Source organism: Schistocerca serialis, chromosome 8 (genome assembly GCF_023864345.2).
Source record: "Schistocerca serialis cubense isolate TAMUIC-IGC-003099 chromosome 8, iqSchSeri2.2, whole genome shotgun sequence".
NCBI classification, from domain to species: Eukaryota; Metazoa; Arthropoda; class Insecta; order Orthoptera; family Acrididae; genus Schistocerca; species Schistocerca serialis.
Window position 1 is genome coordinate 51340880 of NC_064645.1, and position 26756 is coordinate 51367635.

At 42.5% G+C, this 26756-nt stretch overlaps 1 protein-coding gene across 1 annotated transcript in view; it reads right to left on the reverse strand.

Annotated features, from left to right (window-relative positions):
* Positions 1-6360: 6360 nt before the first annotated feature.
* LOC126416814 (midasin-like) overlaps positions 6361-26756 on the reverse strand; it is a 118616-nt gene continuing 98220 nt past the window's right edge. Inside the window, exons 5-7 of the mRNA XM_050084697.1 lie at positions 25309-25461; positions 19788-19940; positions 6361-8400 (exon numbers count right to left, since the gene is read on the reverse strand). Coding sequence (XP_049940654.1) covers positions 6361-8400; positions 19788-19940; positions 25309-25461 — 2346 coding nt within the window. The remainder of the gene's footprint in view (positions 8401-19787; positions 19941-25308; positions 25462-26756) is intronic.

A 26756-nucleotide genomic window follows, 5' to 3' on the forward strand; every position in this document is an offset into this window, starting at 1 on the left:
ACGCCAACGTCCACATATCGTCTCATGCGCCAGAGTTTACACCTCTATCCATACAAAATTCAAACGCGGCAACCCCTCAGCGCCGCTACCATTGCTGCACGAGAGACATTCGCTAACGATATAGTGCACAGGATTGATGATGGCGATATGCATGTGGGCAGCATTTGGTTTACTAACGAAGCTTATTTTTACCTGGACGGCTTCGTCAATAAACAGAACTGGCGCATATGGGGAACCGAAAAGCCCCATGTTGCAGTCACATCGTCCCTGCATCCTCATAAAGTACTGGTCTGGGCCGCCATTTCTTCCAAAGGAATCATTGGCCCATTTTTCAGGTCCAAAACGATTACTGCATCACGCTATCTGGACATTCTTCGTGAATTTGTGGCGGTACAAACTGCCTTAGACGACACTGCAAACACCTCGTGGTTTATGCAAGATGGTGCCCGGCCACATCGCACGGCCGACGTCTTTAATTTCCTGAATGAATATTTCGATGATCGTGTGATTGCTTTGGGCTATCCGAAACATACAGGAGGCGGCGTGGATTGGCCTCCCTATTCGTCAGACATGAACCCCTGTGACTTCTTTCTGTGGGGACACTTGAAAGACCAGGTGTACCAACAGAATCCAGAAATAATTGAACAGCTGAAGCAGTACATCTCATCTGCATGTGAAGCCATTCCGCCAGACACGTTGTCAAAGGTTTCGGGTAATTTCATTCAGAGACTACGCCATATTATTGCTACGCATGGTGGATATGTGGAAAATATCGTACTATAGAGTTTCCCAGACCGCAGCGCCATCTGTTGTTGAAAATTGTAACTACTGTAATTTCGAAAGTTTGTCTGCCTGAAAATGTACTGTTGTCCCAAGCATATTGCAACAAACGGTGTATTTTTATTGCCGTTTCAAATATACCGGTCATTTTTGAAACACCCTGTATGATTGTGCAAGGCACATCTATTAAAGAAGTTTGCAGTACGATGTGTAGATTATGACACCGATTCACACGCACGCCTGCGGAACAAATAGAAATTCTTGAGCACAGCGATTTGAAACCAAAACCCACGACACTGAGTGACGCGAACACAGTGGCCAATTAATTGCATGGTTACCTTAGGTTATGATTTACTGAATAAATTTCCTTTTAGTTTCGCGGCAACATTTGTGTTTAATAAGCGCCTCGGGGTCCAGTGCTCTAGTTGTGATGTATTTTGTCTTATATTCTCTATTTTCAGGTGAATTTAAAATTGTATATATTTGTTGAATTTTTAATTTGCAAACAATTCTTTCCATACCTTGTTGACAAAGGATACTTATTTCATTATGTTATTTATTTGTGAAAACCAGACCACAACAGAAGGAGAAATGTGAATAATATTGTACACGTCTAACATAAAACCCTCACATGAATGAGTGAGAAATAAAGTTGTAATTGTATTCTTAATTTTATTTTCATGTCAATGTATTGATCTGTACCTGTAAATAAGGACAAGAGTGTAGAAAAGGACCAGAATATATAAATGTCCACAAATTGAAACTTTTGTCAAACACAATGTGATCAGTGTGTTTACGTGTGAAGTTATTCGCGTGTATGAACAACTGCGTTGTTAGGTCTTGTGTGTGAATGCGAACAGTGACAACGACGTGATACGGTGAAATTTGCAGTCCAAACGACTCTGAACAAAGACATTATGCCAGTTACGTTTGACGACGAGCGCAAGCTGTCGCGAACAATTATTGTCGGAGTGCGCCGGCACTCACTAACGACATGAGAACCTAACTATGTAATGCCATGCAAGCGACCGGAGGAGCAACTTATGGAACACTTCAAAATGCTAATAATTCAACGTATGACGAACACTAACCTTAGAACATTGGATAACCTAATGAGTAAACTGTGACGTCGGAAGTGATTTCCATGCCTTCTCCGGGACTAAATACTTGTGTCACACCTGAAGTTACGTACTTCAGTTCTTACGTACGACCGGATCTGTGAACAACGACAAAATAGTCAATAAAACGACAAAAATGAATCCTTTCCTTCGTTAAAAGCGAGGAAAAGGTGCACTGTAATGAACTTTAATGGACAATACAAACCTGTATCACATCTGCAATAACACCGACAAATGGACTTCGACCGCTGACGTCAATTGACGGCACGAGAACCTATCGGATGCGAGAAATGGATAAATTACAAACTATACCAGTACAATGAACATTGAAAACTAATGGAAAATATTTTCCTTTCAAAGTGATGAAGTACTTACCTGCAAGGAACTTTGGAATGCAGTCATATGAACGTTATCACGACGAGATACATCCATGAATGTACATGCGGCAGCAGAGACTGAAACCGGCAACTATGCGAGACGGAGTATCTAGCAACGATCGCGGCGCGGCAGCAACCTACAGTGAAGCGCATGCGCGCGGACTACAATAACAAACTATGGTCAACAAAGGGACATAATCCGGCAACTTAAAGACCGGCTAAGAACTTGATTTGTCAAACCGTAAATAAATGCAATCATAATGCATCTGTATATGTTGTTATGTTTAAGGAATTGTACGAGTATTTATTATTTATTTTATTTTTATTTTTGCCATCCCACTTGGGAAAGTTGCTTCTCTAAAGATGTGATCTTTTGCCTCGCAACTTTGGGGGTGGTTTAAAGGCACATTTTTAGCCATAGCATGTAAATCTATTTTTTTTAATCTGAGAACCCTGTTTAATAAAGCATGAAACCCAATGCAAGTTATTTTGTGCACGGTCGCATGTGATCGCTGGTGAGACACAGAAAGGATGTCCAGTCTTTTGTTAATTACTTCGTCTGTTATCTGTTCTGGAATGGAGTCGAGGGAGAGCCTCGCGCGTTAGACTGGCCGCTCTAATTTAAACTCTTTAATTTTATAAAAAGGCACTGCGTACTGCAGGGCGCATACTCGCGCATACTAGTAATTATGTAAGGAAATTTTCACTGCGCACGGACGAGATACCGACGAGCGAATAATCAACATATCACTACTGATTAATATTGTATTCCCAATGTAAGTAGCATAGTGCACTTCAGTAATTATAGTTATGCATAACGCTATTGTGATTTCATTATTTGTTTAATCTATGATCATAAAATTTCAACATTATATTTAAACTTTATTTTCAGTATTTATCTCACTTTGATTCAGAAATAACGTGGCCCACGAACCTCCTCCTTACAGCGACGAAATTCTGGAAGTATATGTCCGATGCCACCTTATCATGGTTTCAATATGTTCACGGATTTTTAAATATATCCATCCATCTCAATTCAGTTAAACAAAAATTATAAAAAAAACCAAAATAATATAAATAATCATATTTAGGTATTAGTTGCATTGTGCAAGTGCTGCTTCATTTTTAGTTGTATCAGTACTACTATATTTTTAATAACTTTACCTATCCAGTGTACCAGTAGACTCTTAAGGAAGATAGTGGAAAACAGGTATAGTTATTAATTAGTGCACATACCCCCTTTCTCCATTATGTGTCCGCATTTCATTACCATGTAGATAGCGTGGAGTGAGTGAAGAGCATGAATGTTTACTGATGCATCCATAAATGCATGTGTAATGTCAAGCTGTTAACTACCTATGTTTCTGGGAAAAAATGCAAACAAAATATGTATGACGGAGATATACAGTAGTCTGGAATGTGTTGTGCCATGGTTGGTCACGGAAATTATTCAGTTTATTCTACCGTGGAACAGAAAGTCGATACTGCCTCATCTGTATGCCACGATGGGCATCGTATCTTCGTCTTTTAAGTGAACGGTCGCTCCGTCAGAGCGTCACCTTCAGGGTGCTGTCTAAGGTACGAGAATGAGTTCTTTACAAAAGTAACTGATTAATCACTTTTCCTTATAAGTCTGTTAATAGTAGCGAAGTGTTATAATGCACATTAATTTTTATATTTCTGGTAAATTCAATATGGAGAGAAAAGTATGATGGAATTTCCATCGTGCAATCATTGAATCATCAGCCTTTAGCCTTTAGCCTTTAGCTTGAGGACTGCTGATGTTATCATTATTTAATCACAGGTGCTCCTTTCTTATTTTTCTAGCTATTTGTATATGATCAACTGATGATTTATTTGTGTGAAACGTATCAGTCATTGCCTTCCATAGGCTGTCGTTGATGGCCGCACAGACTATTAGCTTTCACTTTAACTCGGACATTTCATACCGAATAAGTTGCGTGTTTTCGTGTGTACTGTATAAAAATATTATCGTGTGAACGTTCTTCCAATGAAGAATGATCTCACCGTCAGTAAACTGTATGCCACTGTTCTCCATGTACCACGTGGCCATGGCTACACATAAAATGAGCTCTCATCGTTCATCAATGGCTCTCATTTATGGCAGCATGCATGTGAAAACATACATTGAGAAAGAATATTACTGTGTGAATTTTATCGGAATCAAGATCTATTAAATGGTGCGTAATGTGTATACCATTGTCTTAAAAAAGCCGCCATGTGCGCGTGACTGTACAGACAATGGGCAACCGCTCCTTGTGCACAGCTTTCAAATCAGGCAGTGTGCGTGTGTTAATGTGAATTTGACATAAATATTTTGTGTGCGTTGTACTCGATGCGTGGACGATGTAGCTGTCTGTAAGGTATATGAAATATCTCTACTACGCTCGCACGTGGTCACAACTACATAGACGATGAGGTTCTTCTTTCTTGGCCTGTGCGATGTGCTTTTTGTTACGCTGATAAATCGATGAGGTCACCTTCTTTTAGTTATTACGCTTACTTGCTTAACTTCTACAATCAGTGGGTAGGTGTGCTCCCTCTGTGTACCGTTTGTAAATATTCAGTCTCCGTTCTGATTGCCCACAATTTCTGGTTGGCGTATGGTGCCTCAATTGATTTCTTAAGACTCTTAAAGTGATTGTATTACGGCCCAGCTATAAGCCCGACCAATTTGTTACTGAGGACACTTCCCTTCCATATCCCTTGCACTAAATTAAATAATAATGAGACTATTTACCATATTGAGATTTTACATCACGCCCTGCACCTACTGTATGTACTTACAAAGTTGTATGCTTTGTTTTCCCACCACATACTTGCTTTCAAATAATACATGTTGGTGTAGCATATGGAAAAAATCTCTGTTGCTCACACACGTACTTTCGTAGCCCATTAACCGTAAATAACTGGGTCCTTTGACGTAATACTGATGAGCACATAGTGCAAGAATACTCATTGAAGATAGGAATAAGTGGCATAATTAAGCCGAGTGGCATACGATACATTTCTTTCACGTTACAGCGTATGATATTACCGTGCTACGCAGATGAGAAGCTGGTCAGAGAAGGATACGTACTATAATTTGGACTTGTTCCCACAGCACCACTCCTACTCTATTTCTCCTCTCTAGGGATTTTCCAGAGTTAAAACGAGAGGAAAACTGAAACAACCCAATTTATTACGCATGTATGATTAGCGCAGATTCATACCAGAAAATAATGAGACTATGGCAGCTTGACTACAGTTTGTATATTCCGGCATGTCATGACAGTATTTTTAAACAAGCAGGGAGGATCACAAACAAAATGTTGCAAATATGTCAACTCTCAGATTAAAGGATGTACGCTTCTACGAAAAACAAGTTAGCTACATAGGGGACAACAGATTATAGCAATCTCTGCCATATTCTTTCGGCATTTTTCATCCAACGCACTCCCACATGTGTTGCAGCCATGAAATACACCCACAGAGATTGGTCACATGTGCGGACAATTGTCCAGGCCATGAACCTACCCAGAGTCATTTGACACATCGGACCAACGATATTGCGGCTGGTTACCTAACCCTCTCTAACAACTATAGAACCATACTACGTAAATAGGCATTACATGATGTTTGCAATACAGAAGTTAATGTAGCACTTACTGATAACTATTATCTTGTATATATCACAGACCTTTCAATGTCACTGAAATGAGCTTCATAAATGCCTTAGCCTGAGCCCTGGGTTTAGTCTATTGTTGATTTCATTGTAACGACCTATAGAATCACCTATAGAGTCACCTATAGAATAAACTGAAAATGAAACGTACTTTCAATTCGGCAACTATTATTGTTGCAGATGTACACTAAAAAACAAGAGAACAGTTGGTGAAATACGTAAAATTTATTTTTTGTTTTAAGTAAACCAAGGATTGTTCATGAAAATTGAAAAATGAATTAACACAAACAACATTAAATGAACACAGCAAAAAAGTAAACTCTGAACGACAAAAAAAACCAAAAACAAATAGAACAAAATCGAACACAAACAAGGACTTTACGAACAAACGAACATTTTTTCAGTGGGTGCAAGCAGCACCCGAGGGTTGGCTACAGGGTCTCTCAGCTGCCCCCTCCACCACTTCTACATGGACTTCCTCCATCTTGGCAGCACCCATGTGACTTTCAGCTGCCTCCTCCTCTAAATCTTGATGGGCTTGTTCCATCCTAGCAGCATTCACTACACTTTCAGCTGCCTCTTCCTCCTCACCTCCACATGCTGGGTCAATATCAGAAACGTCCACGACACCATCATTTGCCCATTCCTCGGTGTCACTACATGCTTCGCCCATCTTGGCAGCACCATTGGGACTTTCAGCTGCCTCCTGCTCTAAGTCTTGATGGGCTTGTTCCATCTTGGTAGGATTCACGAGGACCTTAGCTGCCTCTTCCTCCTCACCTCCACATGCTGGGTCAATATCAGAAACGTCCATGACACTATCATTTGCCCATTCCTCGGTGTCACTACATGCTTCGCCCATCTTGGCAGCACCATTGGGACTTTCAGCTGCCTCCTGCTCTAAGTCTTGATGGGCTTGTTCCATCTTGGTAGGATTCACGAGGACCTTAGCTGCCTCTTCCTCCTCACCTCCACATGCTGGGTCAATATCAGAAACGTCCACGACACCATCATTTGCCCATTCCTCGGTGTCACTACATGCTTCGCCCATCTTGGCAGCACCATTGGGACTTTCAGCTGCCTCCTGCTCTAAGTCTTGATGGGCTTGTTCCATCTTGGTAGGATTCACGAGGACCTTAGCTGCCTCTTCCTCCTCATCTCCACATGCTGGGTCAATATCAGAAACGTCTACGACACCATCATTTGCCCATTCCTCAGTGTCACTACATGCTTCGCCCATCTTGGCAGCACCATTGGGACTTTCAGCTGCCTCCTGCTCTAAGTCTTGATGGGCTTGTTCCATCTTGGTAGGATTCACGAGGACCTTAGCTGCCTCTTCCTCCTCATCTCCACATGCTGGGTCAATATCAGAAACGTCCATGACACTATCATTTGCCCATTCCTCGGTGTCACTACATGCTTCGCCCATCTTGGCAGCACCATTGGGACTTTCAGCTGCCTCCTGCTCTAAGTCTTGATGGGCTTGTTCCATCTTGGTAGGATTCACGAGGACCTTAGCTGCCTCTTCCTCCTCATCTCCACATGCTGGGTCAATATCAGAAACGTCCACGACACCATCATTTGCCCATTCCTCAGTGTCACTACATGCTTCGCCCATCTTGGCAGCACCATTGGGACTTTCAGCTGCCTCCTGCTCTAAGTCTTGATGGGCTTGTTCCATCTTGGTAGGATTAACGAGGACCTTAGCTGCCTCTTCCTCCTCATCTCCACATGCTGGGTCAATATCAGAAATGTCCATGACACCATCATTTGCCCATTCCTCGGTGTCACTACATGCTTCGCCCATCTTGGCAGCACCATTGGGACTTTCAGCTGCCTCCTGCTCTAAGTCTTGATGGGCTTGTTCCATCTTGGTAGGATTCACGAGGACCTTAGCTGCCTCTTCCTCCTCATCTCCACATGCTGGGTCAATATCAGAAACGTCCACGACACCATCATTTGCCCATTCCTCAGTGTCACTACATGCTTCGCCCATCTTGGCAGCACCATTGGGACTTTCAGCTGCCTCCTGCTCTAAGTCTTGATGGGCTTGTTCCATCTTGGTAGGATTCACGAGGACCTTAGCTGCCTCTTCCTCCTCATCTCCACATGCTGGGTCAATATCAGAAACGTCCATGACACCATCATTTGCCCATTCCTCGGTGTCACTACATGCTTCGCCCATCTTGGCAGCACCATTGGGACTTTCAGCTGCCTCCTGCTCTAAGTCTTGATGGGCTTGTTCCATCTTGGTAGGATTCACGAGGACCTTAGCTGCCTCTTTCTCCTCATCTCTACATGCTGCACCAATCTCAGCACCATACACGAGACCCTCATCTTCCCCTTCCTCAATCTCTCCACAAGCTTCACCCATCTTGACAGCATCCACAAGATACTCAGCTACTCTCTCCTCCTCTTGAGCCATCTTGGCACAGTCCACCTAGGCAACCAAGATAGTGTTAGTTGCTTGGTTAAACTAGAAACAAGATTATAAACTAGAACTTACATTATGAAATAATAATAATTGGTAAGAATTTTCAGACATTGCGGTGCACAAGAGGTTTATATGGAGCACTGTTTTACTTCAGAGTCAAAAGAACTTCAAAATTTGAATAGTAGTGATAATGTTTAACAGGTAGTAAGTAAGATATTGGAGTAATATTACTGCACAGGCATTAGAAGCTCATGACTTAGTGTATGGTATGGGAAAGAGAGTCTTCCATTATCACTTATTTCGCTAAGATTCTCATACTGGCAGCATGTCTGTAACTAAAAAGTCTCAGGGAACTGAAGAACGGGATGCAACCCGTCCGCTCTGACCAATTATGTCAGAATTTTCCAGAGATGATATACTACAGAGATTTTCACAGCTGAGACAAGTGTTCAGAAACCAAGGAATGCAGGAGCGAGAAACAGGTGGTACACATATATAACGTCCAGTAATATTTCGACCATAATGTTAAGGATATCGCTTGTTTGTGTCCTGGTACTTCTGTAAGAAAAAGGAAAAAAAGGATAGAAGTAGTGGTAGCACAGAATAGCTTAGTATATATGAGTTGTATCTCGAAATTCAGTCTATACAGGGTGCTACAAAAAGGTACGGCCAAACTTTCAGGAAACATTCCTCACACACAAAGAAAGAAAATATGTTATGTGGACATGTGTCCGGTAACGCTTACTTTCCATGTTAGAGCTCATTTTATTACTTCTCTTCAAATCACATTAATCATGGAATGGAAACACACAGCAACAGAACCTACCAGCGTGACTTCAAACACTTTGTTGCAGTAAATGTTCAAAATGTCCTCCGTTAGCGAGGATACATGCATTCACCCTCCGTCACATGGAATCCCTGATGCGCTGATGCAGCCCTGGAGAATGGCGTATTGTATCACAGCCGTCCGCAATACGAGCACGAAGAGTCTCTACAATTGGTACCGGGGTTGCGTAGACAAGAGCTTTCAAATGCCCCCATAAATGAAAGTCAAGAGGGTTGAGGTCAAGAGAGCGTGGAGGCTATGGAATTGGTCCGCCTCTACCAATCCACCGGTCACCGAATCTGTTGTTTAGAAGCGTACGAACACTTCGACTGAAATGTGCAGGAGCTCCATCGTGCGTGAACCACATGTTGTGTCGTACTTGTAAAGGCACATGTCCTAGCAGCACAGGTAGAGTATCCCGTATGAAATCATGATAACGTGCTCCATTGAGCGTAGGTGCAAGCGTAGGTGACGAAACTAAAATAAGCTCTAACATGGAAATTAAGCGTTTCCGGACACATGTCCACATAACATCTTTTCTTTATTTGTGTGTGAGGAATGTTTCCTGAAAGTTTGGCCGTACCGTTTTGTAATACCCTGTATGTAAAGGTTAATTGCAGTAAGGGATACGAATTTAACGTACGTTGATTTCTTCGTTTTCGTTAGCATTGCTATCCTATTCTTCAGTTGAACTGTATAGGTCAAGTGAAGTAGAGGATACAAATTTTAAAGGTGTTGTTTCTTTCGTCTCCGCTACTACTAACATTCTGTTCTTACGTAGATAGTATTACTAGCGAAGGACGAAAGATCTACATACATGATACTTGCGTCCCATACTTCAGATGACCACATAGGTCAACTGAAGAAAAAGATACTACTTCTAATGAAAACGAGGAAATCTACGTACGTAAAATTGGCTACCTGTTGACCGATGTAGGTCAAATGAAGTATGGGATACAATTTTTTTTGGTTTCGATACTAATTGCATCGACTGAAATTTATCATAGTTTTGCTATCGACGTCAAGAAAACCAATAGCTGTCAAAATTGTAACCCATTCTTCGGTTGAGCTATATAGGTCAACTGAAGAATATGATACTAATTAGTATTAGCGAATGGGAAATAACGACAATTATAACATGTGTATTCTGTACTTCAACTGACCAATATCGGTAAATCTCATCAATGTTACACATGTCGCTGTTTTCGTCTAGCTAGCACCAGTACCCGATACTTCAGTTGACCTGTATACGTCAACTGAAGTACGGAATACAAATTTTACGTATGTCGGTCTTTCCGATCCAGTAGTGCTAGTATAGACTCAGAAAATGATACTACCACCCGACGAAGAACTGTGTCAGTTACAAGCGTTATGTGGTTTGGGGATTCGCAAATGACACAGAATTCCCCATTTGCTCTTATTCCCTATCTTTTCAAAGCCTCTCAGATTGTGCATTAACAAGACAGAGATTTGAAAACCAGATTTTAAACTCGTTTTTCTTTACAGGAGCAGTTATGGCCTATATCCATACTTTGTTGAATATAAACGGCTAATTGAAATTAAAGAAGCTGCAGAAATATTGAAATCTGGAAAACTAGTCCGAGGTAAGTCCAAAACCCACTGAGAATTGGGAAGCATTGCATTACAAGACGAATGGAAAACTTGAACACATGAAATAGAGAGGGCAGAAGAGAATCAAATGGGCAAAAATATTATTTCCAAAAGAATTCTTGCCTAATTCACCAGCTGCTGCTTTTAACTGTTTAAAGAAGAAAATTAAAAAAGAAAAACAGGAAATGAAGCCTCAAACGTGAATACACACACGTAAAAATAAGTTTTGCAGTAATCTAGAAACGGGAAAGCAAGGCAGGTTGCAGAAGAAATGCGAAACTATAGAAGCGTGTGTAACAGTCGGAAAGTTAGATATCATGTATGGGAAAATTATGGAAACTGTTAGGGGAGAGAGATTCACATGCATAAATATCAAACGCTTACCTGGCAAGCCGTTACGAACGAAAGGACGGAGGTCTGAAAGCTGGATTTAAAGTATGAGTGGGTCCTACAAAGTAAACCAACTTAAAAAAGGAAGTGGATGAAGATTAGAAGTGAAATATGGTACACTAAAAAGAGTTTCACACAGCAGTAAAGAACCAATTCGAAGAAAGACTCTTGGCGTACACTACAGTGTTTCAAAATTGTTCAGATCACTGGTAGGGAACCTGAGAAAGGTGTTCCACGTGATATGTAAGACATCCTAAGCAGGCGAATACACTCAGACTTTCAAAAAAATATAATAATCCCATTCCCAGACAGGCCAAATGCTCACAAGTTTTAAAGTTAACGGAATAGACACGAAAAATCTAATACGAATTAATGAAGACATTGGTAGCGGAGGTTTCGCGGAAGTATGGGGACTAGTTAAGTTATTTCGGACCTTAGGATTCTAAAGACAGACTGCTGCAAGGCAAAAGTAAATCGGTAGGAATTCCATTTCTGAGGGTCACAGGGATAAAATACAGGGAGTCATATGGTCCAAAACATGTGCATAAAACAAAGAGCAATTATAAACGTCTCAGGATCTCGCAGGCATACAGCAGCTAGGACGGGAGTGAGATACGTTTGTAGCCTCGTAATTCAGCAAGCAGTATGGAAAGTAGACAAAAATTAGGTATTGGGATTGAAGCTCAGGGAGAAAAAATAAAACTTTAAGTTGAGTTCATGGCATTACAGTTCTGTAAGAAACACCAATTTCCTTTGATTATCAGATGAACAAAATGAGTAATTTTTTGAAAAGAAATTTTCAATGAATACTAGCAAAAGTAAAAGGAAGATAGTAAAATGCGGTAGAATTGAATAGGAGTTGAAGGTGGAAAAATATTAACAAATGACACTGACAGAAGTAAACTGAGCTTTATTGTTTGGGCAAAAGTAACAGATTATTAGAAAAGTAGAGGACATGTAAACATCAGGACGTTAATAAAAAGAAAGACGTTTCTGAAAAGCAGAAATTAGTTAACCTGTAATATAAATTTCAGTTCTAGGTAGTCTTCTCGAGGTATTTGTGTATAGTGTAGCCATGTACATGAGTGGAACGCATGAAGATAGACAGTTCAGAAAGAATGGAATATATAGTTTTGATATATTTCTCCAGGAGAGTACTGAAGATAAACTGGGTACAGCGTGTAACTTAAGAGGAGGAAATGAAATGACATGGAGGAAAAAGTCTTTTATCACGCAATTCGCTGATAGCTGGGATCAGTTTCTAGTATGCATGGTGCGGCTACATAGGATCTTATGTTGTTAACAGGGGCCGGCTGGAATGGCCGAACGGTTCTAGGCGCTACAGTCTGGAACCGCGCGACCGCTACGGTCGCAGGTTCGAATCCTGCCTCGGGCATGGATGTGTGTGGTGTCCTTAGGTTAGTTAGGTTTAAGTAGTTCTAAGTTCTAGGGGACTGATGACCTCAGAAGTTAAGTCCCATAGTGCTCAGAGCCATTTGAACCATTTTTTGTTAGCAGGGTGATGCGAGAGGGTGAGTGGGGAGAGAAGGTGGAAGGGTTGTAAGATTTGTACAAGTAGAGAAAGACTTCAACACAGTAAGCAGATCGAAATGAATGTCGGCTGCTGCTCTTATGGAGAAGCAAAGAGCCTCTCACAGGATAGACTACCGTGGGAACCTGCATCTCATCATACTTCAAACGGGAAACCGCGTCATCAACAACACCACCACGTGAACATTTTCTAACGGTTGCTTGGCCCTTACTTACCAAGGTTAAATGGCCGTATTGATGTTATTCATTGAAGAAGAGGGGCCTAGACTCCAAGGATATACCCTCACGCGAAAAATATTCTGTCGTGGTGCATTCTGGTAGCGGTGATTAACTCACTGTAAGTAATAAAACAGCAGTTCCTATAACTCCACATTCAATAGCTTCATTACCCTTCCAACATTCAGCACACTTTCTTTTCCTAATCTTCTGTACTTGATTATTCTAGACTGTTATTGTCATGGCATTTAATAACACGTCTATTCTATTTTTTGTTTTTTTTTTGTTTTATGTTGTACACGATGTTTGGTGTAACGTCGGGATATTTTCACTCTGCCACTACGTGAACGTGTTATATCTGTCTCAATAAGTGGATTATATTTAATGTACTTCAAGCTACCTGCTACGCCCTCATCTGGTTCTTGTTCTATGATCATAAAAATGTATTAGAATGGTGGAAATAATGCCTTGAAAAGCAGTATGCAAGAAATAGTGAAGATAAGGAACTGGAGAACGCCGAGGCAAGTAATCCGCAAGAGGCGGGAGTTTGTTCCTCGCGTGATCAATTTTATCTCGTAGTCAAGCAGCTAAAACATAGGAAAGCCGCTGAAGATGGTGATAAACCAGCAGAACTTGTCAAGGCTACATTAAGAACTGTTCCATTTCATTCAAATTACATACGAAACCAGGGAACACCGAACAGACTTCGAAGAATAGTTACAGCGCCAACACAAAAGAAAGTATCTGCAAACGAATGTGAACAATTTTGCACCCTCAATTTAATAACACACGCCACCCAGATCTTGACCTCTGTCATTGTAACGCGGACTGAAGAAAGGATTGGTGTACAAGATACGGAAGATCAATTTGGCTTTAGAGGAGCTGTAGGCACACGAGAAGCAGTACTCGGGTTACGGGTAATACCTGAGACAAGACTAAGCAAGAGCCAAGAATGCAGCAGAGTGTCGTAGGAGGAATGGTCAGTATTCAGCTGTATGACAGGAACGATCATTCGAAGCTTAACCGTCTACTAAACATGGGCTCTAAAATACAGCAATGAGCACTTCTTCTTCGATAGTGTAACAAAATCTCGTCTTGACCTTCTATATTTTGAGGGGCGTAAGTATGGCCCAAATCACGAAAAATATTTCCTGTAAATATGGGCTGTAAAGTGCTCACTTTCAGACTTTGGGCACTTGTGCTGCTTCACTGTTGTGAAACACATCTCTTCCACAAAACATGTGCTTACAGATCTTAAGCTACGAGTCTTAGAGTTCATGTTTACTGGCCTCTTTTGCTTCGAATGACCGTTCCTGTCGCATCTCTGAATATTGATCATACCTCACAGGACACTGTATATTGCCTACGTCGACAAATAGAAAGTATTAGACGGTGTAGTCTAGCGATAGATTTTTGAGATGCTGAGAGAGGGAATGGCGTAATGTATCAGAACAATGAAGTACTGCAGTAACTTTACAGAGAAAAGGTGGCTGTGATAAGAAGCGGATAACATCAAGAGCAAACCACTGTTAAATTAAGTGTACGACCGGGCTGTTCACTTTCTGCTATCTTATTCAGCGGATACATTCGGAGAACTCTAGATGAATTTAGGGACACACTAGGACTTGTAGTAGGAATTAAAATTGAAGGTAAGATAACAGACATGTTGAGATTTTCTGATGATACTACAGTGTTAAGTGAATGTGCGGAACTACAGAAGCGAGATGCAGATGAAAGTCAGCCCCATTTCTTCCTAACATGCAAATTAATAAAGTTAAGACAAAAATCTTGATGAGTAAAGAAAATACCGTCCCCCACTGCTCACTTAACAATGAGGGACTGGAGATCGTAGAATCCTTTTGCTTCCTATGGAGTAAAACCACCCTCAGATGGATCAAGGAAGGATATTGCAAGCCAAATAAAGCAGGCAACAGCTGCTTTTAACAAGAGCAGGAACCTTACACATCTCGTTTCATAGCCCAATACCTGGGGAAAGACCTCATGAAGATATTGTGTGTAGTGTGCCTCTGTACAGATGTGAAATACGGACAATCGAGGAGGCGGGAAAAAAAAGCTGATAGCCTTCGAGATGTGGTTCTATCGCAGCAGTCTCAAGATTTTCTGTGAAAATAACGTATTAAGCGAACTGAAGCACTGCAGGGTAGATAACGTGCAACTATGTCTCCTAAAGCTTATTGAACGCCACATGTGTCAGCCATATACTGAGATATTATGGTGTCATTAAAGGTGTTGCTGAAAGGACAGCAGAAAGGAAGAACACAAGAGACAAACCTAGTCTAGTACACATCAACCGTATCATGGACGACGCAAGTTCCACCACCTATACTGCAGTCAAGAAAAAAAGCCGGAAACAGCAATGCTTGGCAAGCTGCCGATAACCAACCTGAAAGTTAAAAACCAAAGAAGAAGAACGAGATCAACATAAGTTTTGAAAGTTGAACAATTAATGGCAAGACGCTTTAAATGTTCGGGAATGGGTACATATTTGAGTAATTAGCCTGTGCTACAGAGAGAAATATACCTACACTGTGTGATCAGAAGTATCCTGACACCCCCAAAAACATACGTTTTCCATATTAGGTGTATTGTGCTGCCACCTACTGCCAGGCACTCCATGTCAGCGACCTCAGTAGCCACCAGACATCGTGAGAGAGTAGAATGGGGCGCTCCGCAGAACACGCGTATTTCGAACTTGATCAGGTGATTGGGTGTCACTTGTGTCATACGTCTATACGAGACATTTCCACACCCCTAAACATTCCTAGGTCCACTGTTTCCGGTGCGACAGGGAAGTGAAAACGTGAAGGGACACGTACAGCAGTAAAGGGTACAGGCTGGCCTCGTCTGTTTGACAGAAACCGCCGACAGTTGAAGAGGGTCGTAATGTGTAATAGGCTGACACTATCCACACCATCACACAGGAATACCAAACTCCATCTGGATCCAATGCTATTACTCTGACAGGCGGGAGGTGAGAAAACATGGATTTCATGGTCGAGCGGCTGCACATAAGCCATACATCACGCCGGTAAATGCCAAACGACACTTCGCTTGGTGTAAGGAGAGTAAACATTGGACGATTTAACAATGGAAAAACGTTGTGTGGAGTGAAGAATCTCGGTACACAATGTGGCCATCCGATGGCAGGGTGTGGGAATGGCGAATGTCCGGTGAACGTCATCTGCCACCATAAAATTCGGAGGCGGAGGTGTTAGGGTGTGGTCGGTTTTCTCATGGAGAGGGCTTGCACCCCTTGTTGTTCTGCTTGGCACTATCACAGCACAGTTCTACATTGATGTTTTAAGCACCTTCTTGCTTCCCACTGTTGAACATCAATTCGAGAATGGCGATTGCATCTTTCAACACGATCAAGCACCTGTTCATAATGCACGGCCTAACGCGGTGTGGTTACACGACAATAACATCACTGAAATGGACTAGCCTGCACAGAGTCCTGACCTGAATCCCATAGGACCCCTTTGGGATGTTTTGGAACGCCGACTTCGTGTCAGCCCTCACCCAAAGACATCGAAACCTCTCCTCAGTGCAACACTCCATTAAGATTGGGCTGCCATTCCCCAAGAAATCTTCCGGCACGTGATTGAACATATGCCTGCGAGAGTGGAAGCTGTCATCAAGGCTAAGGATTGGCCAACACCACACTGAATTGCAGCATTACCGATGGAGGGCGCCATGAACTTGTAAGTCATTTTCAGCCAGATGTTGGGATACTTCTGATCACATTGTGTATCTATCACACGCTGCTCTGTTAACCTCCTACTATGAGTAAATTTTTTGTCAATCCGCGACAGCTATGTCAAAGTAATTTTTTAATACATCAAATCATAATTTGTACGCTTTATCTCAAACTTGTTTCTCAGTCTGGAACAGAGTAGAATCCTCACTATTGCCCTAGCTGTAACGAGCTTAATTCTAAAGCAGCCTGTATCTGTAGAAAACAAAGTAATTCCACTTTATAGACTAACACCCATTAAGGACATGGTAATAACCTGTTAATTATCTTTTTGGTTCCAAAACCTAAGTATTATGGTGTTGAAAACTAATGTGGGCATAGTATCTCTAGCAGAACCTGCATGGAGACACGTGGGAAACCTATCATTCGCCTCAATGAGAGACAGAAATACTTTCTCATAACCTGGGCCACTGTACTTCTTATCAAGTTTAATTGATAGTATGGACTGTCAATCCTTTGTTTCAATGTTCGAAGGAGTGTCGTAAGAGAGCAAACCCCACGAAATTTCATCGAACTGTGCTCTCATTGTGTGAGCAATGTTGGAAGAGAGATGACTACGTTCTTTAGGTGAGACGATCATTTGTTTACACAGATGGAATGTTTATGAGGCCGAATATAACCTACTCAGTTGTTCCAATAGATCATACCAAAGTACCGTTATCAAGCGAACGTACTAGATATAGCAATTATACCATTTCAAACATCCGTGTTAGATGGGATATAATAACCATCTTCTAGGCAACAATCGTTAAAGTGTTGTAACTGTTGTGATTGCATTATCCGTCCTCTACCGTTTGGTGGTATTCCTGGCGTCAATTATTCCCAGCTGCTGGTTTCACATTCACTGACTCTTGCGTAACACGCAGAAGTGCTCTGCTCCACTAAGAGGTTTGCCTACTTGAACTTATTTGTATATAAGTACATAGGAAGTTATGCTTTTTATTGGCGCTAATATGACTGACCAGACGAGTGTATGCTACTGTGGTCGAGACTTGCATTACACAGCAGCATCTAAAAAACTTCCGCTATCCTTGATAGCAAATGTCAACGGCAGCAATCGCTCTGTAGCCAGACGTTCGTACCCTCACTAGTAACCGTATAATTTTTCAGCTATGATTCAGTAGGATATTTTCCGAAGTCTTACATCTCTGTAAGAGACAAGCCAGTCATAAATGGTTTTCCACAGAAAATTCCATAAGTTGCACTAACTCGATTTCGACTTTGTCGCAAACTGAAATTCAGCTGCTGATCTTACAGCACTGCCTGGTACGTGCAGTGCTGCTAGACGGATGTGTCTCCTTCGGGCCGTCGAGACCCGTCACAACAGAGTTCTACAGTTGGCGGACTCACAATCGCTGTAGGCTAGCGTCTGTAACACGAGTAATATTTGTCGAACCCGTGACAGTTTTACAACGGAATCTTACATTCCCTGAGTAGCACTTTATATTTACATTTGGGTCTTCGAACCAAAGGCTGCTGTATTATTGGATTCTAATCTCGTGAATCAGTCTGTTAATACGAGGGCAGTTCAATAAGTAATGCAACACATTTTTTTTCTCGGCCAATTTTGGTTGAAAAAACCGGAAATTTCTTGTGGAATATTTTCAAACATTTCCGCTTCGTCTCGTATAGTTTCATTGACTTCCGACAGGTGGCAGCGCTGTACGGAGCTGTTAAAATGGCGTCTGTAACGGATGTGCGTTGCAAACAACGGGCAGTGATCGAGTTTCTTTTGGCGGAAATCCAGGGCATCTCAGATATTCATAGGCGCTTGCAGAATGTCTACGGTGACCTGGCAGTGGACAAAAGCACGGTGAGTCGTTGGGCAAAGCGTGTGGCAAGACTGTCTGATCTCCCGCGTGCGGGCCGGCCGTGCACAACTGTGACTCCTGCAATGGCGGAGCGTGCGAACACACTCGTTCGAGATGATTGACGGATCACCATCAAACAACTCAGTGCTCAACTTGACATCTCTGTTGGTAGTGCTGTCACAATTGTTCACCAGTTGGGATATTCAAAGGTTTGTTCCCGCTGAGTCCCTCGTTGTCTAACCGAACACCATAAAGAGCAAAGGAGAACCATCTGTGCGGAATTGCTTGCTCGTCATGTGGCTGAGGGTGACAATTTTTTGTCAAAGATTGTTACAGGCGATGAAACATGGTTTCATCACTTCGAACCTGAAACAAAACGGCAATCAATGGAGTGGCGCCACACCCACTCCCCTACCAAGAAAAAGTTTAAAGCCATACCCTCAGCCGGTAAAGTCATGGTTACAGTCTTCTGGGACGCTGAAGGGGTTATTCTGTTCGATGTCCTTCCCCATGGTCAAACGATTAACTCTGAAGTGTATTGTGCTACTCTTCAGAAATTGAAGAAACGACTTCAGCGTGTTCGTAGGCACAAAAATCTGAACGAACTTCTCCTTCTTCATGACAACGCAAGACCTCACACAAGTCTTCGCACCCGAGAGGAGCTCACAAAACTTCGATGGACTGTTCTTCCTCATGCACCCTACAGCCCCGATCTCGCACCGTCGGATTTCCATATGTTTGGCCCAATGAAGGACGCAATCCGTGGGAGGCACTACGCGGATGATGAAGAAATTATTGATGCAGTACGTCATTGACTCTGACATCGACCAGTGGAATGGTACCGTGCAGGCATACAGGCCCTCATTTCAAGGTGGCGTAAGACCGTAGGATTGAATGGAGATTACGTTGAAAAATAGTGTTGTGTAGCTAAAAGATTGGGGAATAACCTGGTGTATTTCAATGCTGAATAAAACAACCCCTGTTTCAGAAAAAAAATGTGTTGCATTACTTATTGAACTGCCCTCGTACTTCATGTAAAGATGAGGGACAACTGCATTTTACAGTCATGGAGATGTGTGCAAATCATGATATTATCTCGATTGATATCACCTGTCTAAGTGGCTAATTCTGCAATGTGTACAATCAGAGACGCAGCTGTTTGCTCATCGCTCTCACACGCTTACTCTTAATGTTAGTAACAATGTCGACTTACCTCAGTGGGGCCCTCCTGCGTCGCATCGACCAGTATTACATCTCGTTCCTTGGGGCAAGTCTCCCTTTGCGTAGTCAGGTCGCTGTCTTGATCCTTAAACGGTGGATTATCTTCTGCTACCTTATTCACTTTGAAGCGCCCAATAACGTGGACCTGTGGGTGGTTTGATCTTATAGTTACTTACTCAGCTAGGATGGCATATATCCATCATAGATAAAGCTTCAGATACTTCACGTAGCATTCTTAAAAAGATTATATATTAAATTAGTAGCCCTTAAATGTAGGCTATAAGAAGACGTCAGTTAAAAACTAACTTATAAAATAAGGTAGAGAACTGTGTGATACAAGAACGAAAGGTCGATGATTAGTGGTAGGTTGACGCTATTTCTATCTCATCCATGACAAGTTACGCAGGCACTTGATAGGAAACGCTGAGACGATGTGCCTAGATTGGAATATAAGAAACAATTTACTACCGAAACAGTGCATAATGTGCGAGAAGACATAAAGAGCCGGCCGCCGTGGTCGAGCGATTGTAGGCGCTTCAGTCTGGAGCCGCGTGAAGGCTACGGTCGCAGGTTCGAATCCTTCCTCGGGCATGGATGATGCGATGTCCTGAGGTTAGTTAGGTTTAAGTAGTTCTAAGTTCTAGGGGACTGATGCTCTCATATGATAAGTCTCATAGTGCTCAGAGCCATTTGAACCACTTGACATAATGAGTTTAGCTCACACAGAAGAATGAAACCAGCCTCTTAACTGATAGATGTAAGCACATGAGACATTTTTCGTGGCCAGTTTTGTAGGTGACTTTCGTGAAGGTTTTTTCTATATTACTTACCACAGTACAGCACAAACTCATGTATGCCAAATACACAGTAAAGTAAGCACGTATCTCAAACCAGAGTGTTGTGCAATTGTTTTCGTAAACCCTGTCTGGTGCCATAGTCAAACTCCGTTAACTTCACAAACTCAACGAATCTAAATCAATTCCCAGCAAGAAATAAGAGTTTTAGTTGAAACTGACGTCAGCGATTTTCGTATCTGACACTACATGTCCATATTATTTCCTGAATCTGGGCGATTGTTTAAATGAGTAGCGGGGAATCCTACAGAGTGCGTGTTCAACGCAGACCACCAGAAGAAGGGAGCGTGTGTCGGTGTCAGGCCACAGTACAGAGCACGTGGCGTGAGCTCCACGGCAGAGGCACTGTCCGTGCCTGCATCCTAAACGATGGAAAGCTGATGTGTACGTTTTAACTTGGCGTGTCCACTGGCGCAGAGGGGCATATCGTGAGTTAGCAGCTACGGGCTGTGTTCCCATGTTATTGGGACTGCTAGGTCCACAACGGTGAAAAGGTAAGGCTGGAGTGGGACGAAAGACCATCTAGATCTTATGTGCTCAACAGCACGGCTCCCTGAGATGACAGGCTGCTGCGAAGCTAACTGAAATTTTGTTGACTCTTCTAAGAAACGGGCGAGCACTGACACAGGATAATGCAAATAAATTCTGGAGTGGAAGAACAGAACTCACATGTGTCTACATGGAGAACGCCTGATTGGCTGAACGCACACTCCGAAAAGTAAATAAAATTTCTGATACTTATTGGGAGCGCTCTGTAGAGCAAACTTCCATCATTGACTCACCAGCGGACACATCAGCTGAGAGAGGCACACAGAGTTTCGCCTCACAGAAGAGGAGTCTTCAGTACAGGTCAGATGACTGAGAGTGCAGCAGCCACTACGGCAGCCGCCCGCGGCCACGAGTAACGGTAAGTGTGGTGAGCGACAGCGGCTATCGCTAACTAAGCTGCAGGGTGTATGTAACGATTTCCGACTGACATTACGACTTCCACCGTTCAGTTGAGTTTACTGGTAATCTCGAACACAACGTGTACTCAGTCAAGACAATGGGTGCAAGCACGGGTATTTCTGTACTTCTTTCATACATGATTAACATTCGGGAAGCACTGTGGAACTATTGCGAAATTGGTTGCTTTCCCAAACTAATTAACCAGTCTTTGCCAAGGTATGGGTATTTTACTTACAGTATAAAGTAAGTTAATACACTACTGGCCATTAATATTGCTACACCAAGAAGAAATGCAGATGATAAACGGGTATTCATTGGAAAAATATGTTATACTAGAACTGACATGTGATTACATTTTCACGCAGTTTGACTGCATAGATCCTGAGAAATCAGTACTCAGAACAACCACCTCTGGCCGTAATAACGGCCTTGATGCGCCTGGGCATTGAGTCAAATAGAGCTTGGATGGCGCGTACAGGTACAGCTGCCCATGCAGCTTCAACACGATACCATAGTTCATCAAGAGTAGTGACTGGCGTATTGTGACGAGCCAGTTGCTCGGTCACCATTGACCGGACGTTTCCGATTGGTGACAGATCTGGAGAATGTGCTGGCCAGGGCAGCAATCGAACATTTTCTGTATCCAGAAAGGCCCGTACAGGACCTGCAACATGCGGTCGTGCATTATCCTGCTGAAATGTAGGGTTTCGCAGGTATCGAATGATGGGTAGAGCCGCGGATCGTAACACATCTGAAATGTAACGTCCACTGTTCAAAGTGCCGTCAATGCGAACATGAGGTGACCGAGACGTGTAACCAATGGCACCCCATACCATCACGCCGGGTGATACGCCAGTATGGCGATGACGAATACACGCTTTCAATGAGCGTTCACCGCAATGTCGCCAAACACGGATGCGACCATCATGAAGCTGTATAAAGAACCTGGATTTATCCGAAAAAATGACATTTTGCCATTCGTGCACCCAGGTTCGTCGTTGAATACATCATCGCAGGGGCTCCTATCTGTGATGCAGCGTCCAGGGTAACCGCAGCCATGGTCTCCAACCTGATAGTCCGTGCTGCTGCAAACGTCGTCGAACTGTTCGTGCAGATGGCTGTTGTCTTGCAAACGTCAGGGATCGAGACGTGGCTGCACGATCCGTTACAGCCATGATGATAAGATGCCTGTCATCTCGACTGCTAGTGGTATGGGGCCGCTGCGATCCAGCGCGTTCCGTATTACCTTACTGAACCCACCGATTCCATATTCTGCTTACAGTCATTGGATCTTGACAACGCGAGCAGCAATGTCGCGATACGATAAACCGCAGCGCTGAAGACCTTGCTGTCGTGCGCCCACAAACCCTTCTACTACTACTAAACCGCAATCGTGATAGGCTACAATCCGACCTATATCAAAGTCGGAAACGTGATGGTACGCATTTCTCATCTTTACATGAGGCATCACAACAACGTTTCACCAGGCAACGCCGGTCAACTGCTGTCTGTGTATGAGAAATCGGTTGGAAACTTTCCTCATGTCAGCACGTTGTAGGTGTCGCCACCGGCGCAACCTTGTGTGAATGCTCTGAAAAGCTAATCATTTGCATATCACAGCATATTCTTCGTGTCGGTTAAATTTCGCGTCTGTAGCACGTCATCTTTGTGGTGTAGCAATTTTAATGGCCAGTAGTGTACTTAATGAACATAATAGTTTTCTATTCGTGTGCTCTTATGTAGCGAAGTGTAATATATACAGCCCTTTAGTGACCACTGTTTCATTCAGTAGTATCATAAACCCCATATCTATATTCTTATAACGCCGCTAGGACAAAACGTTTTTAAATAAATTCAGTTTATTTATTTTGGCCTTTCCCAATACCTTTTACTAAACTCCTGTGATCCTATAGGAAGCGACTTGTTAATCGGAAGGTCACCCGGTACAGATACTTCTGACTTCCATAGAGGTATGTCGATGGCTTCGTCGTAACCTCACAAAGGGAGCTTCCTAACGAAAACGTAATTTAGTTTTACATTATTATGCAGAATCTGGTGCCAAAGAAAAGTGTTACTTTCATTTAACAGTGAATCACGTGGAGTTATTAATTACCTATATGTCAGTTGGCCTGATAGATCATTACTCGTTATACTGAAAGTATTTAGTGACACGTAGCAGATTTTCGCGCTGATCCTGTATAGTATCAGAGCCCCTATATCTGCTGTAAGATTATTAACGCAGCACAATTTTATCAGTTCACACCTGTCATATTAGAGCCCTTTATATCTATGTACATTGTCCTTGTTCGTAATTAGTGTCTTTACGTGCTAAAACTTCAGTTATTAAGCTGATCGCAGACGAAGTGGACATAGAGATGGGATGAGATCTGGTTTCGTCTTCGGAGTAATCCTATCAGAACCTGCACCAAGGCTCCTGGGCCACCTCTGATTCGCTCCAGTGAGAGGCAGTAACACATTTTTGCGAGTTGTGCCATTGACGTCGTGTGTGCTGTTATTACTACTATTTCACACAAATAGTCTGGCTAAGTTAATTAGTTGCAAACTCACGCTTATCTCATCACGTGAACAATTGTTGATGGAATTTTAATAAACCAGAAAAGACTGCACTGATGCTCTTCATGTGTCAGGTCTGATTTAAGAAATTTGAGTTGTTCTCGGTATGCCATTTGTGTCTGTCACAGAGGATTTCATTAATACAGTTGGAATATACTCGAAGTCTGACGAACTTCGACTAATTCTTACCAAGTTTTCTGCTATGTTAAGGTAGTCTCTTCGCTTCTACCATGCACGTTAGATGAGTCACCACTTTCTCGCAAGCATAAATCGCCGAACTGCTGTAGTTGATTCCGAGTGCTTTATTGGTTCCCTACTGTCTCATAAGTGCCACTGATGGTATTGGTATTCAGCTTGTGGTTTCGTACGAGGGTATCCTGCTGAAGTGTTCAGTTCCGTTAACAGTCTGGGCTAATATCACTTATACCTGTATCTTTACGTACATTGCAGTTTTCTCTTTGATGTGATAGGTCCTGGCGCCAGTATTTGTGCTCATTTAAATTCAAGTCGGCCAATCGGATTGCGGTTCTCCGTGTTTACATAAATCCCATAAAACGATTATCGGCATACTTGCGTTTAAAATGAGTCAAACGGTTTCATTCCCCGTCATTCCACTCTTCAAACTACATCTATAATGAATTCGTCGACACTGGATGCCGTTCGCTAGTCTTACACCATTACCTCAAATCTGCGATACTGATGGACGGATGTGCCTCCGGCTGGCAGTAGTCACTGGCCAGTTGTGACACGCACAGCTGCAGATCTATAATTTGTGCACATGAAGCTGTTTGAAGCTGCTGTGTTTCACACAAGTGTTATAATCGTAACCCGTGGATATTTTACACCGGGCCTTACTATCCCACAATAATAACTATCCGTACGACCCAAGATTTGCATCATTATCTTGTAACCAATCTATCATTTGATTGTAATAAAGTGAACCCCTTAAACTATCCTTCCGGAATTTACAGTCGAGGAAGCATCTCTGGAGCATCAGAAATTCTCGATAGACATGATCTGGCAGTGGCTGATTCTGCAATGAGTGCAGTTTAAGAAGTACCTGTTGTTTCTCAGCTCTCAACCTGTCTGTCCGCCTCTCTCTGCCTGCCCTCCACGGCAGTAATGACGCTGACTTACCCCAGCAGGGCCCTCCTGCGGCGCGGCGACCAGTTTATTCTCACGTCTCTTGCGGCGACAGCGACGCTGTTCAGTGTGTTTGCGCTCGCGGTCATCAGACGGTGGTATTTCTTCGGCTGCCTCTCTCTTCTTGACGCGCCCAACAGCATGGCCCTGTAGATGGTTTGGTTTTACTATCGCTTATTCAGCTAGGATGTCATATGTCTAACAGAAGGAAACTTTAGACAACTGACTTAGCTTTGTTAAACAGATTGTATATCAAGTTAGCAGACCATAATTGTGTCTAATAGGGAATGTGAAATGTGATGCTATAGGCGTTTGTCAAAAAATAATATATCAAATAGAGATAGGGAACTGAGAGGCACGTGAATGAAAAGGGTGCAGAATGTTTTAACGTGGCACACTTAACAAAATAAAGGTTGGTTGACACGAATAATGATAAGGCATGTAGGAATAATAAACCCCGCACCTGAAAGGGGAAGAATGCGAAGGTGTGAAAAGTGTATAAACACCAGATTGTTGTCCGCGCACTGTGTAGTACACAACATATGAAGAAAGGTGAAACAAGTCAATAGGTATATGACTCGAAAAATATAGACATTGTCTGTGATCCGTTTTGTGTATAACGTTTGTATTGCATCTTTGCTCACTAATAGCGACAGTAGAGCAGAAGTATACATACAGCAAGAACATAGTAAAATACGCAGGCAATTGTAAACAAGAAAATTTGCCAGCGAGAACCTACATTTATTTTTATAATACTCTCTGTTAACACCTTAATTTCTCTCACTTGATCCTCTGATCGTCACGTGAATATACGTGTAAAGCTCTATGACACGGCCTAGTCTACCCCGAATTCACATTCTGGAAGCCTACACAAAGAGATTACCACAACATCGTTACCTTTTGTTTAAGAGCCCCTCACACTATACAACTCTCTGTTCAATCTTCGTGTGGTGTGGTCTGGTCACTTATATTCTTATTAACTGTTCTTCATGTTTCAAAACCTTATTCTGCATGTCGCATTGATGGGGGCCACAAGCACTGGAACCGTAAACCATATTACGTCGCATTGGTATCGTGTCTGTTTCTCCTACAGCTACTGAATAGAAGCTGAAGTCGGATTTGTGCCCCATATTACCGACAACATATGACCACTGCAGTTCATAGCAGCACTTAGTTTCATGAACAGGTATTGAAGCTAACACTCCGTATGGTCGTACATCGTGTACTGGACACATGAGGTAGCATGTCGAATGCACATGGGAAACCATGTAAGACTGAATCGACTGTTAACATGCGTTTTTAGCTTGTGTTTCAAACGAGTGGTATATTCCGTATCCTTGTAATTTTACAACGGAAGTTTACTTTCCACAGCAATATCATTCCGTTGTATGTTACATTTATTTTAGGATATTGTAACCGCTGCTATTTTGTATTAATGGATT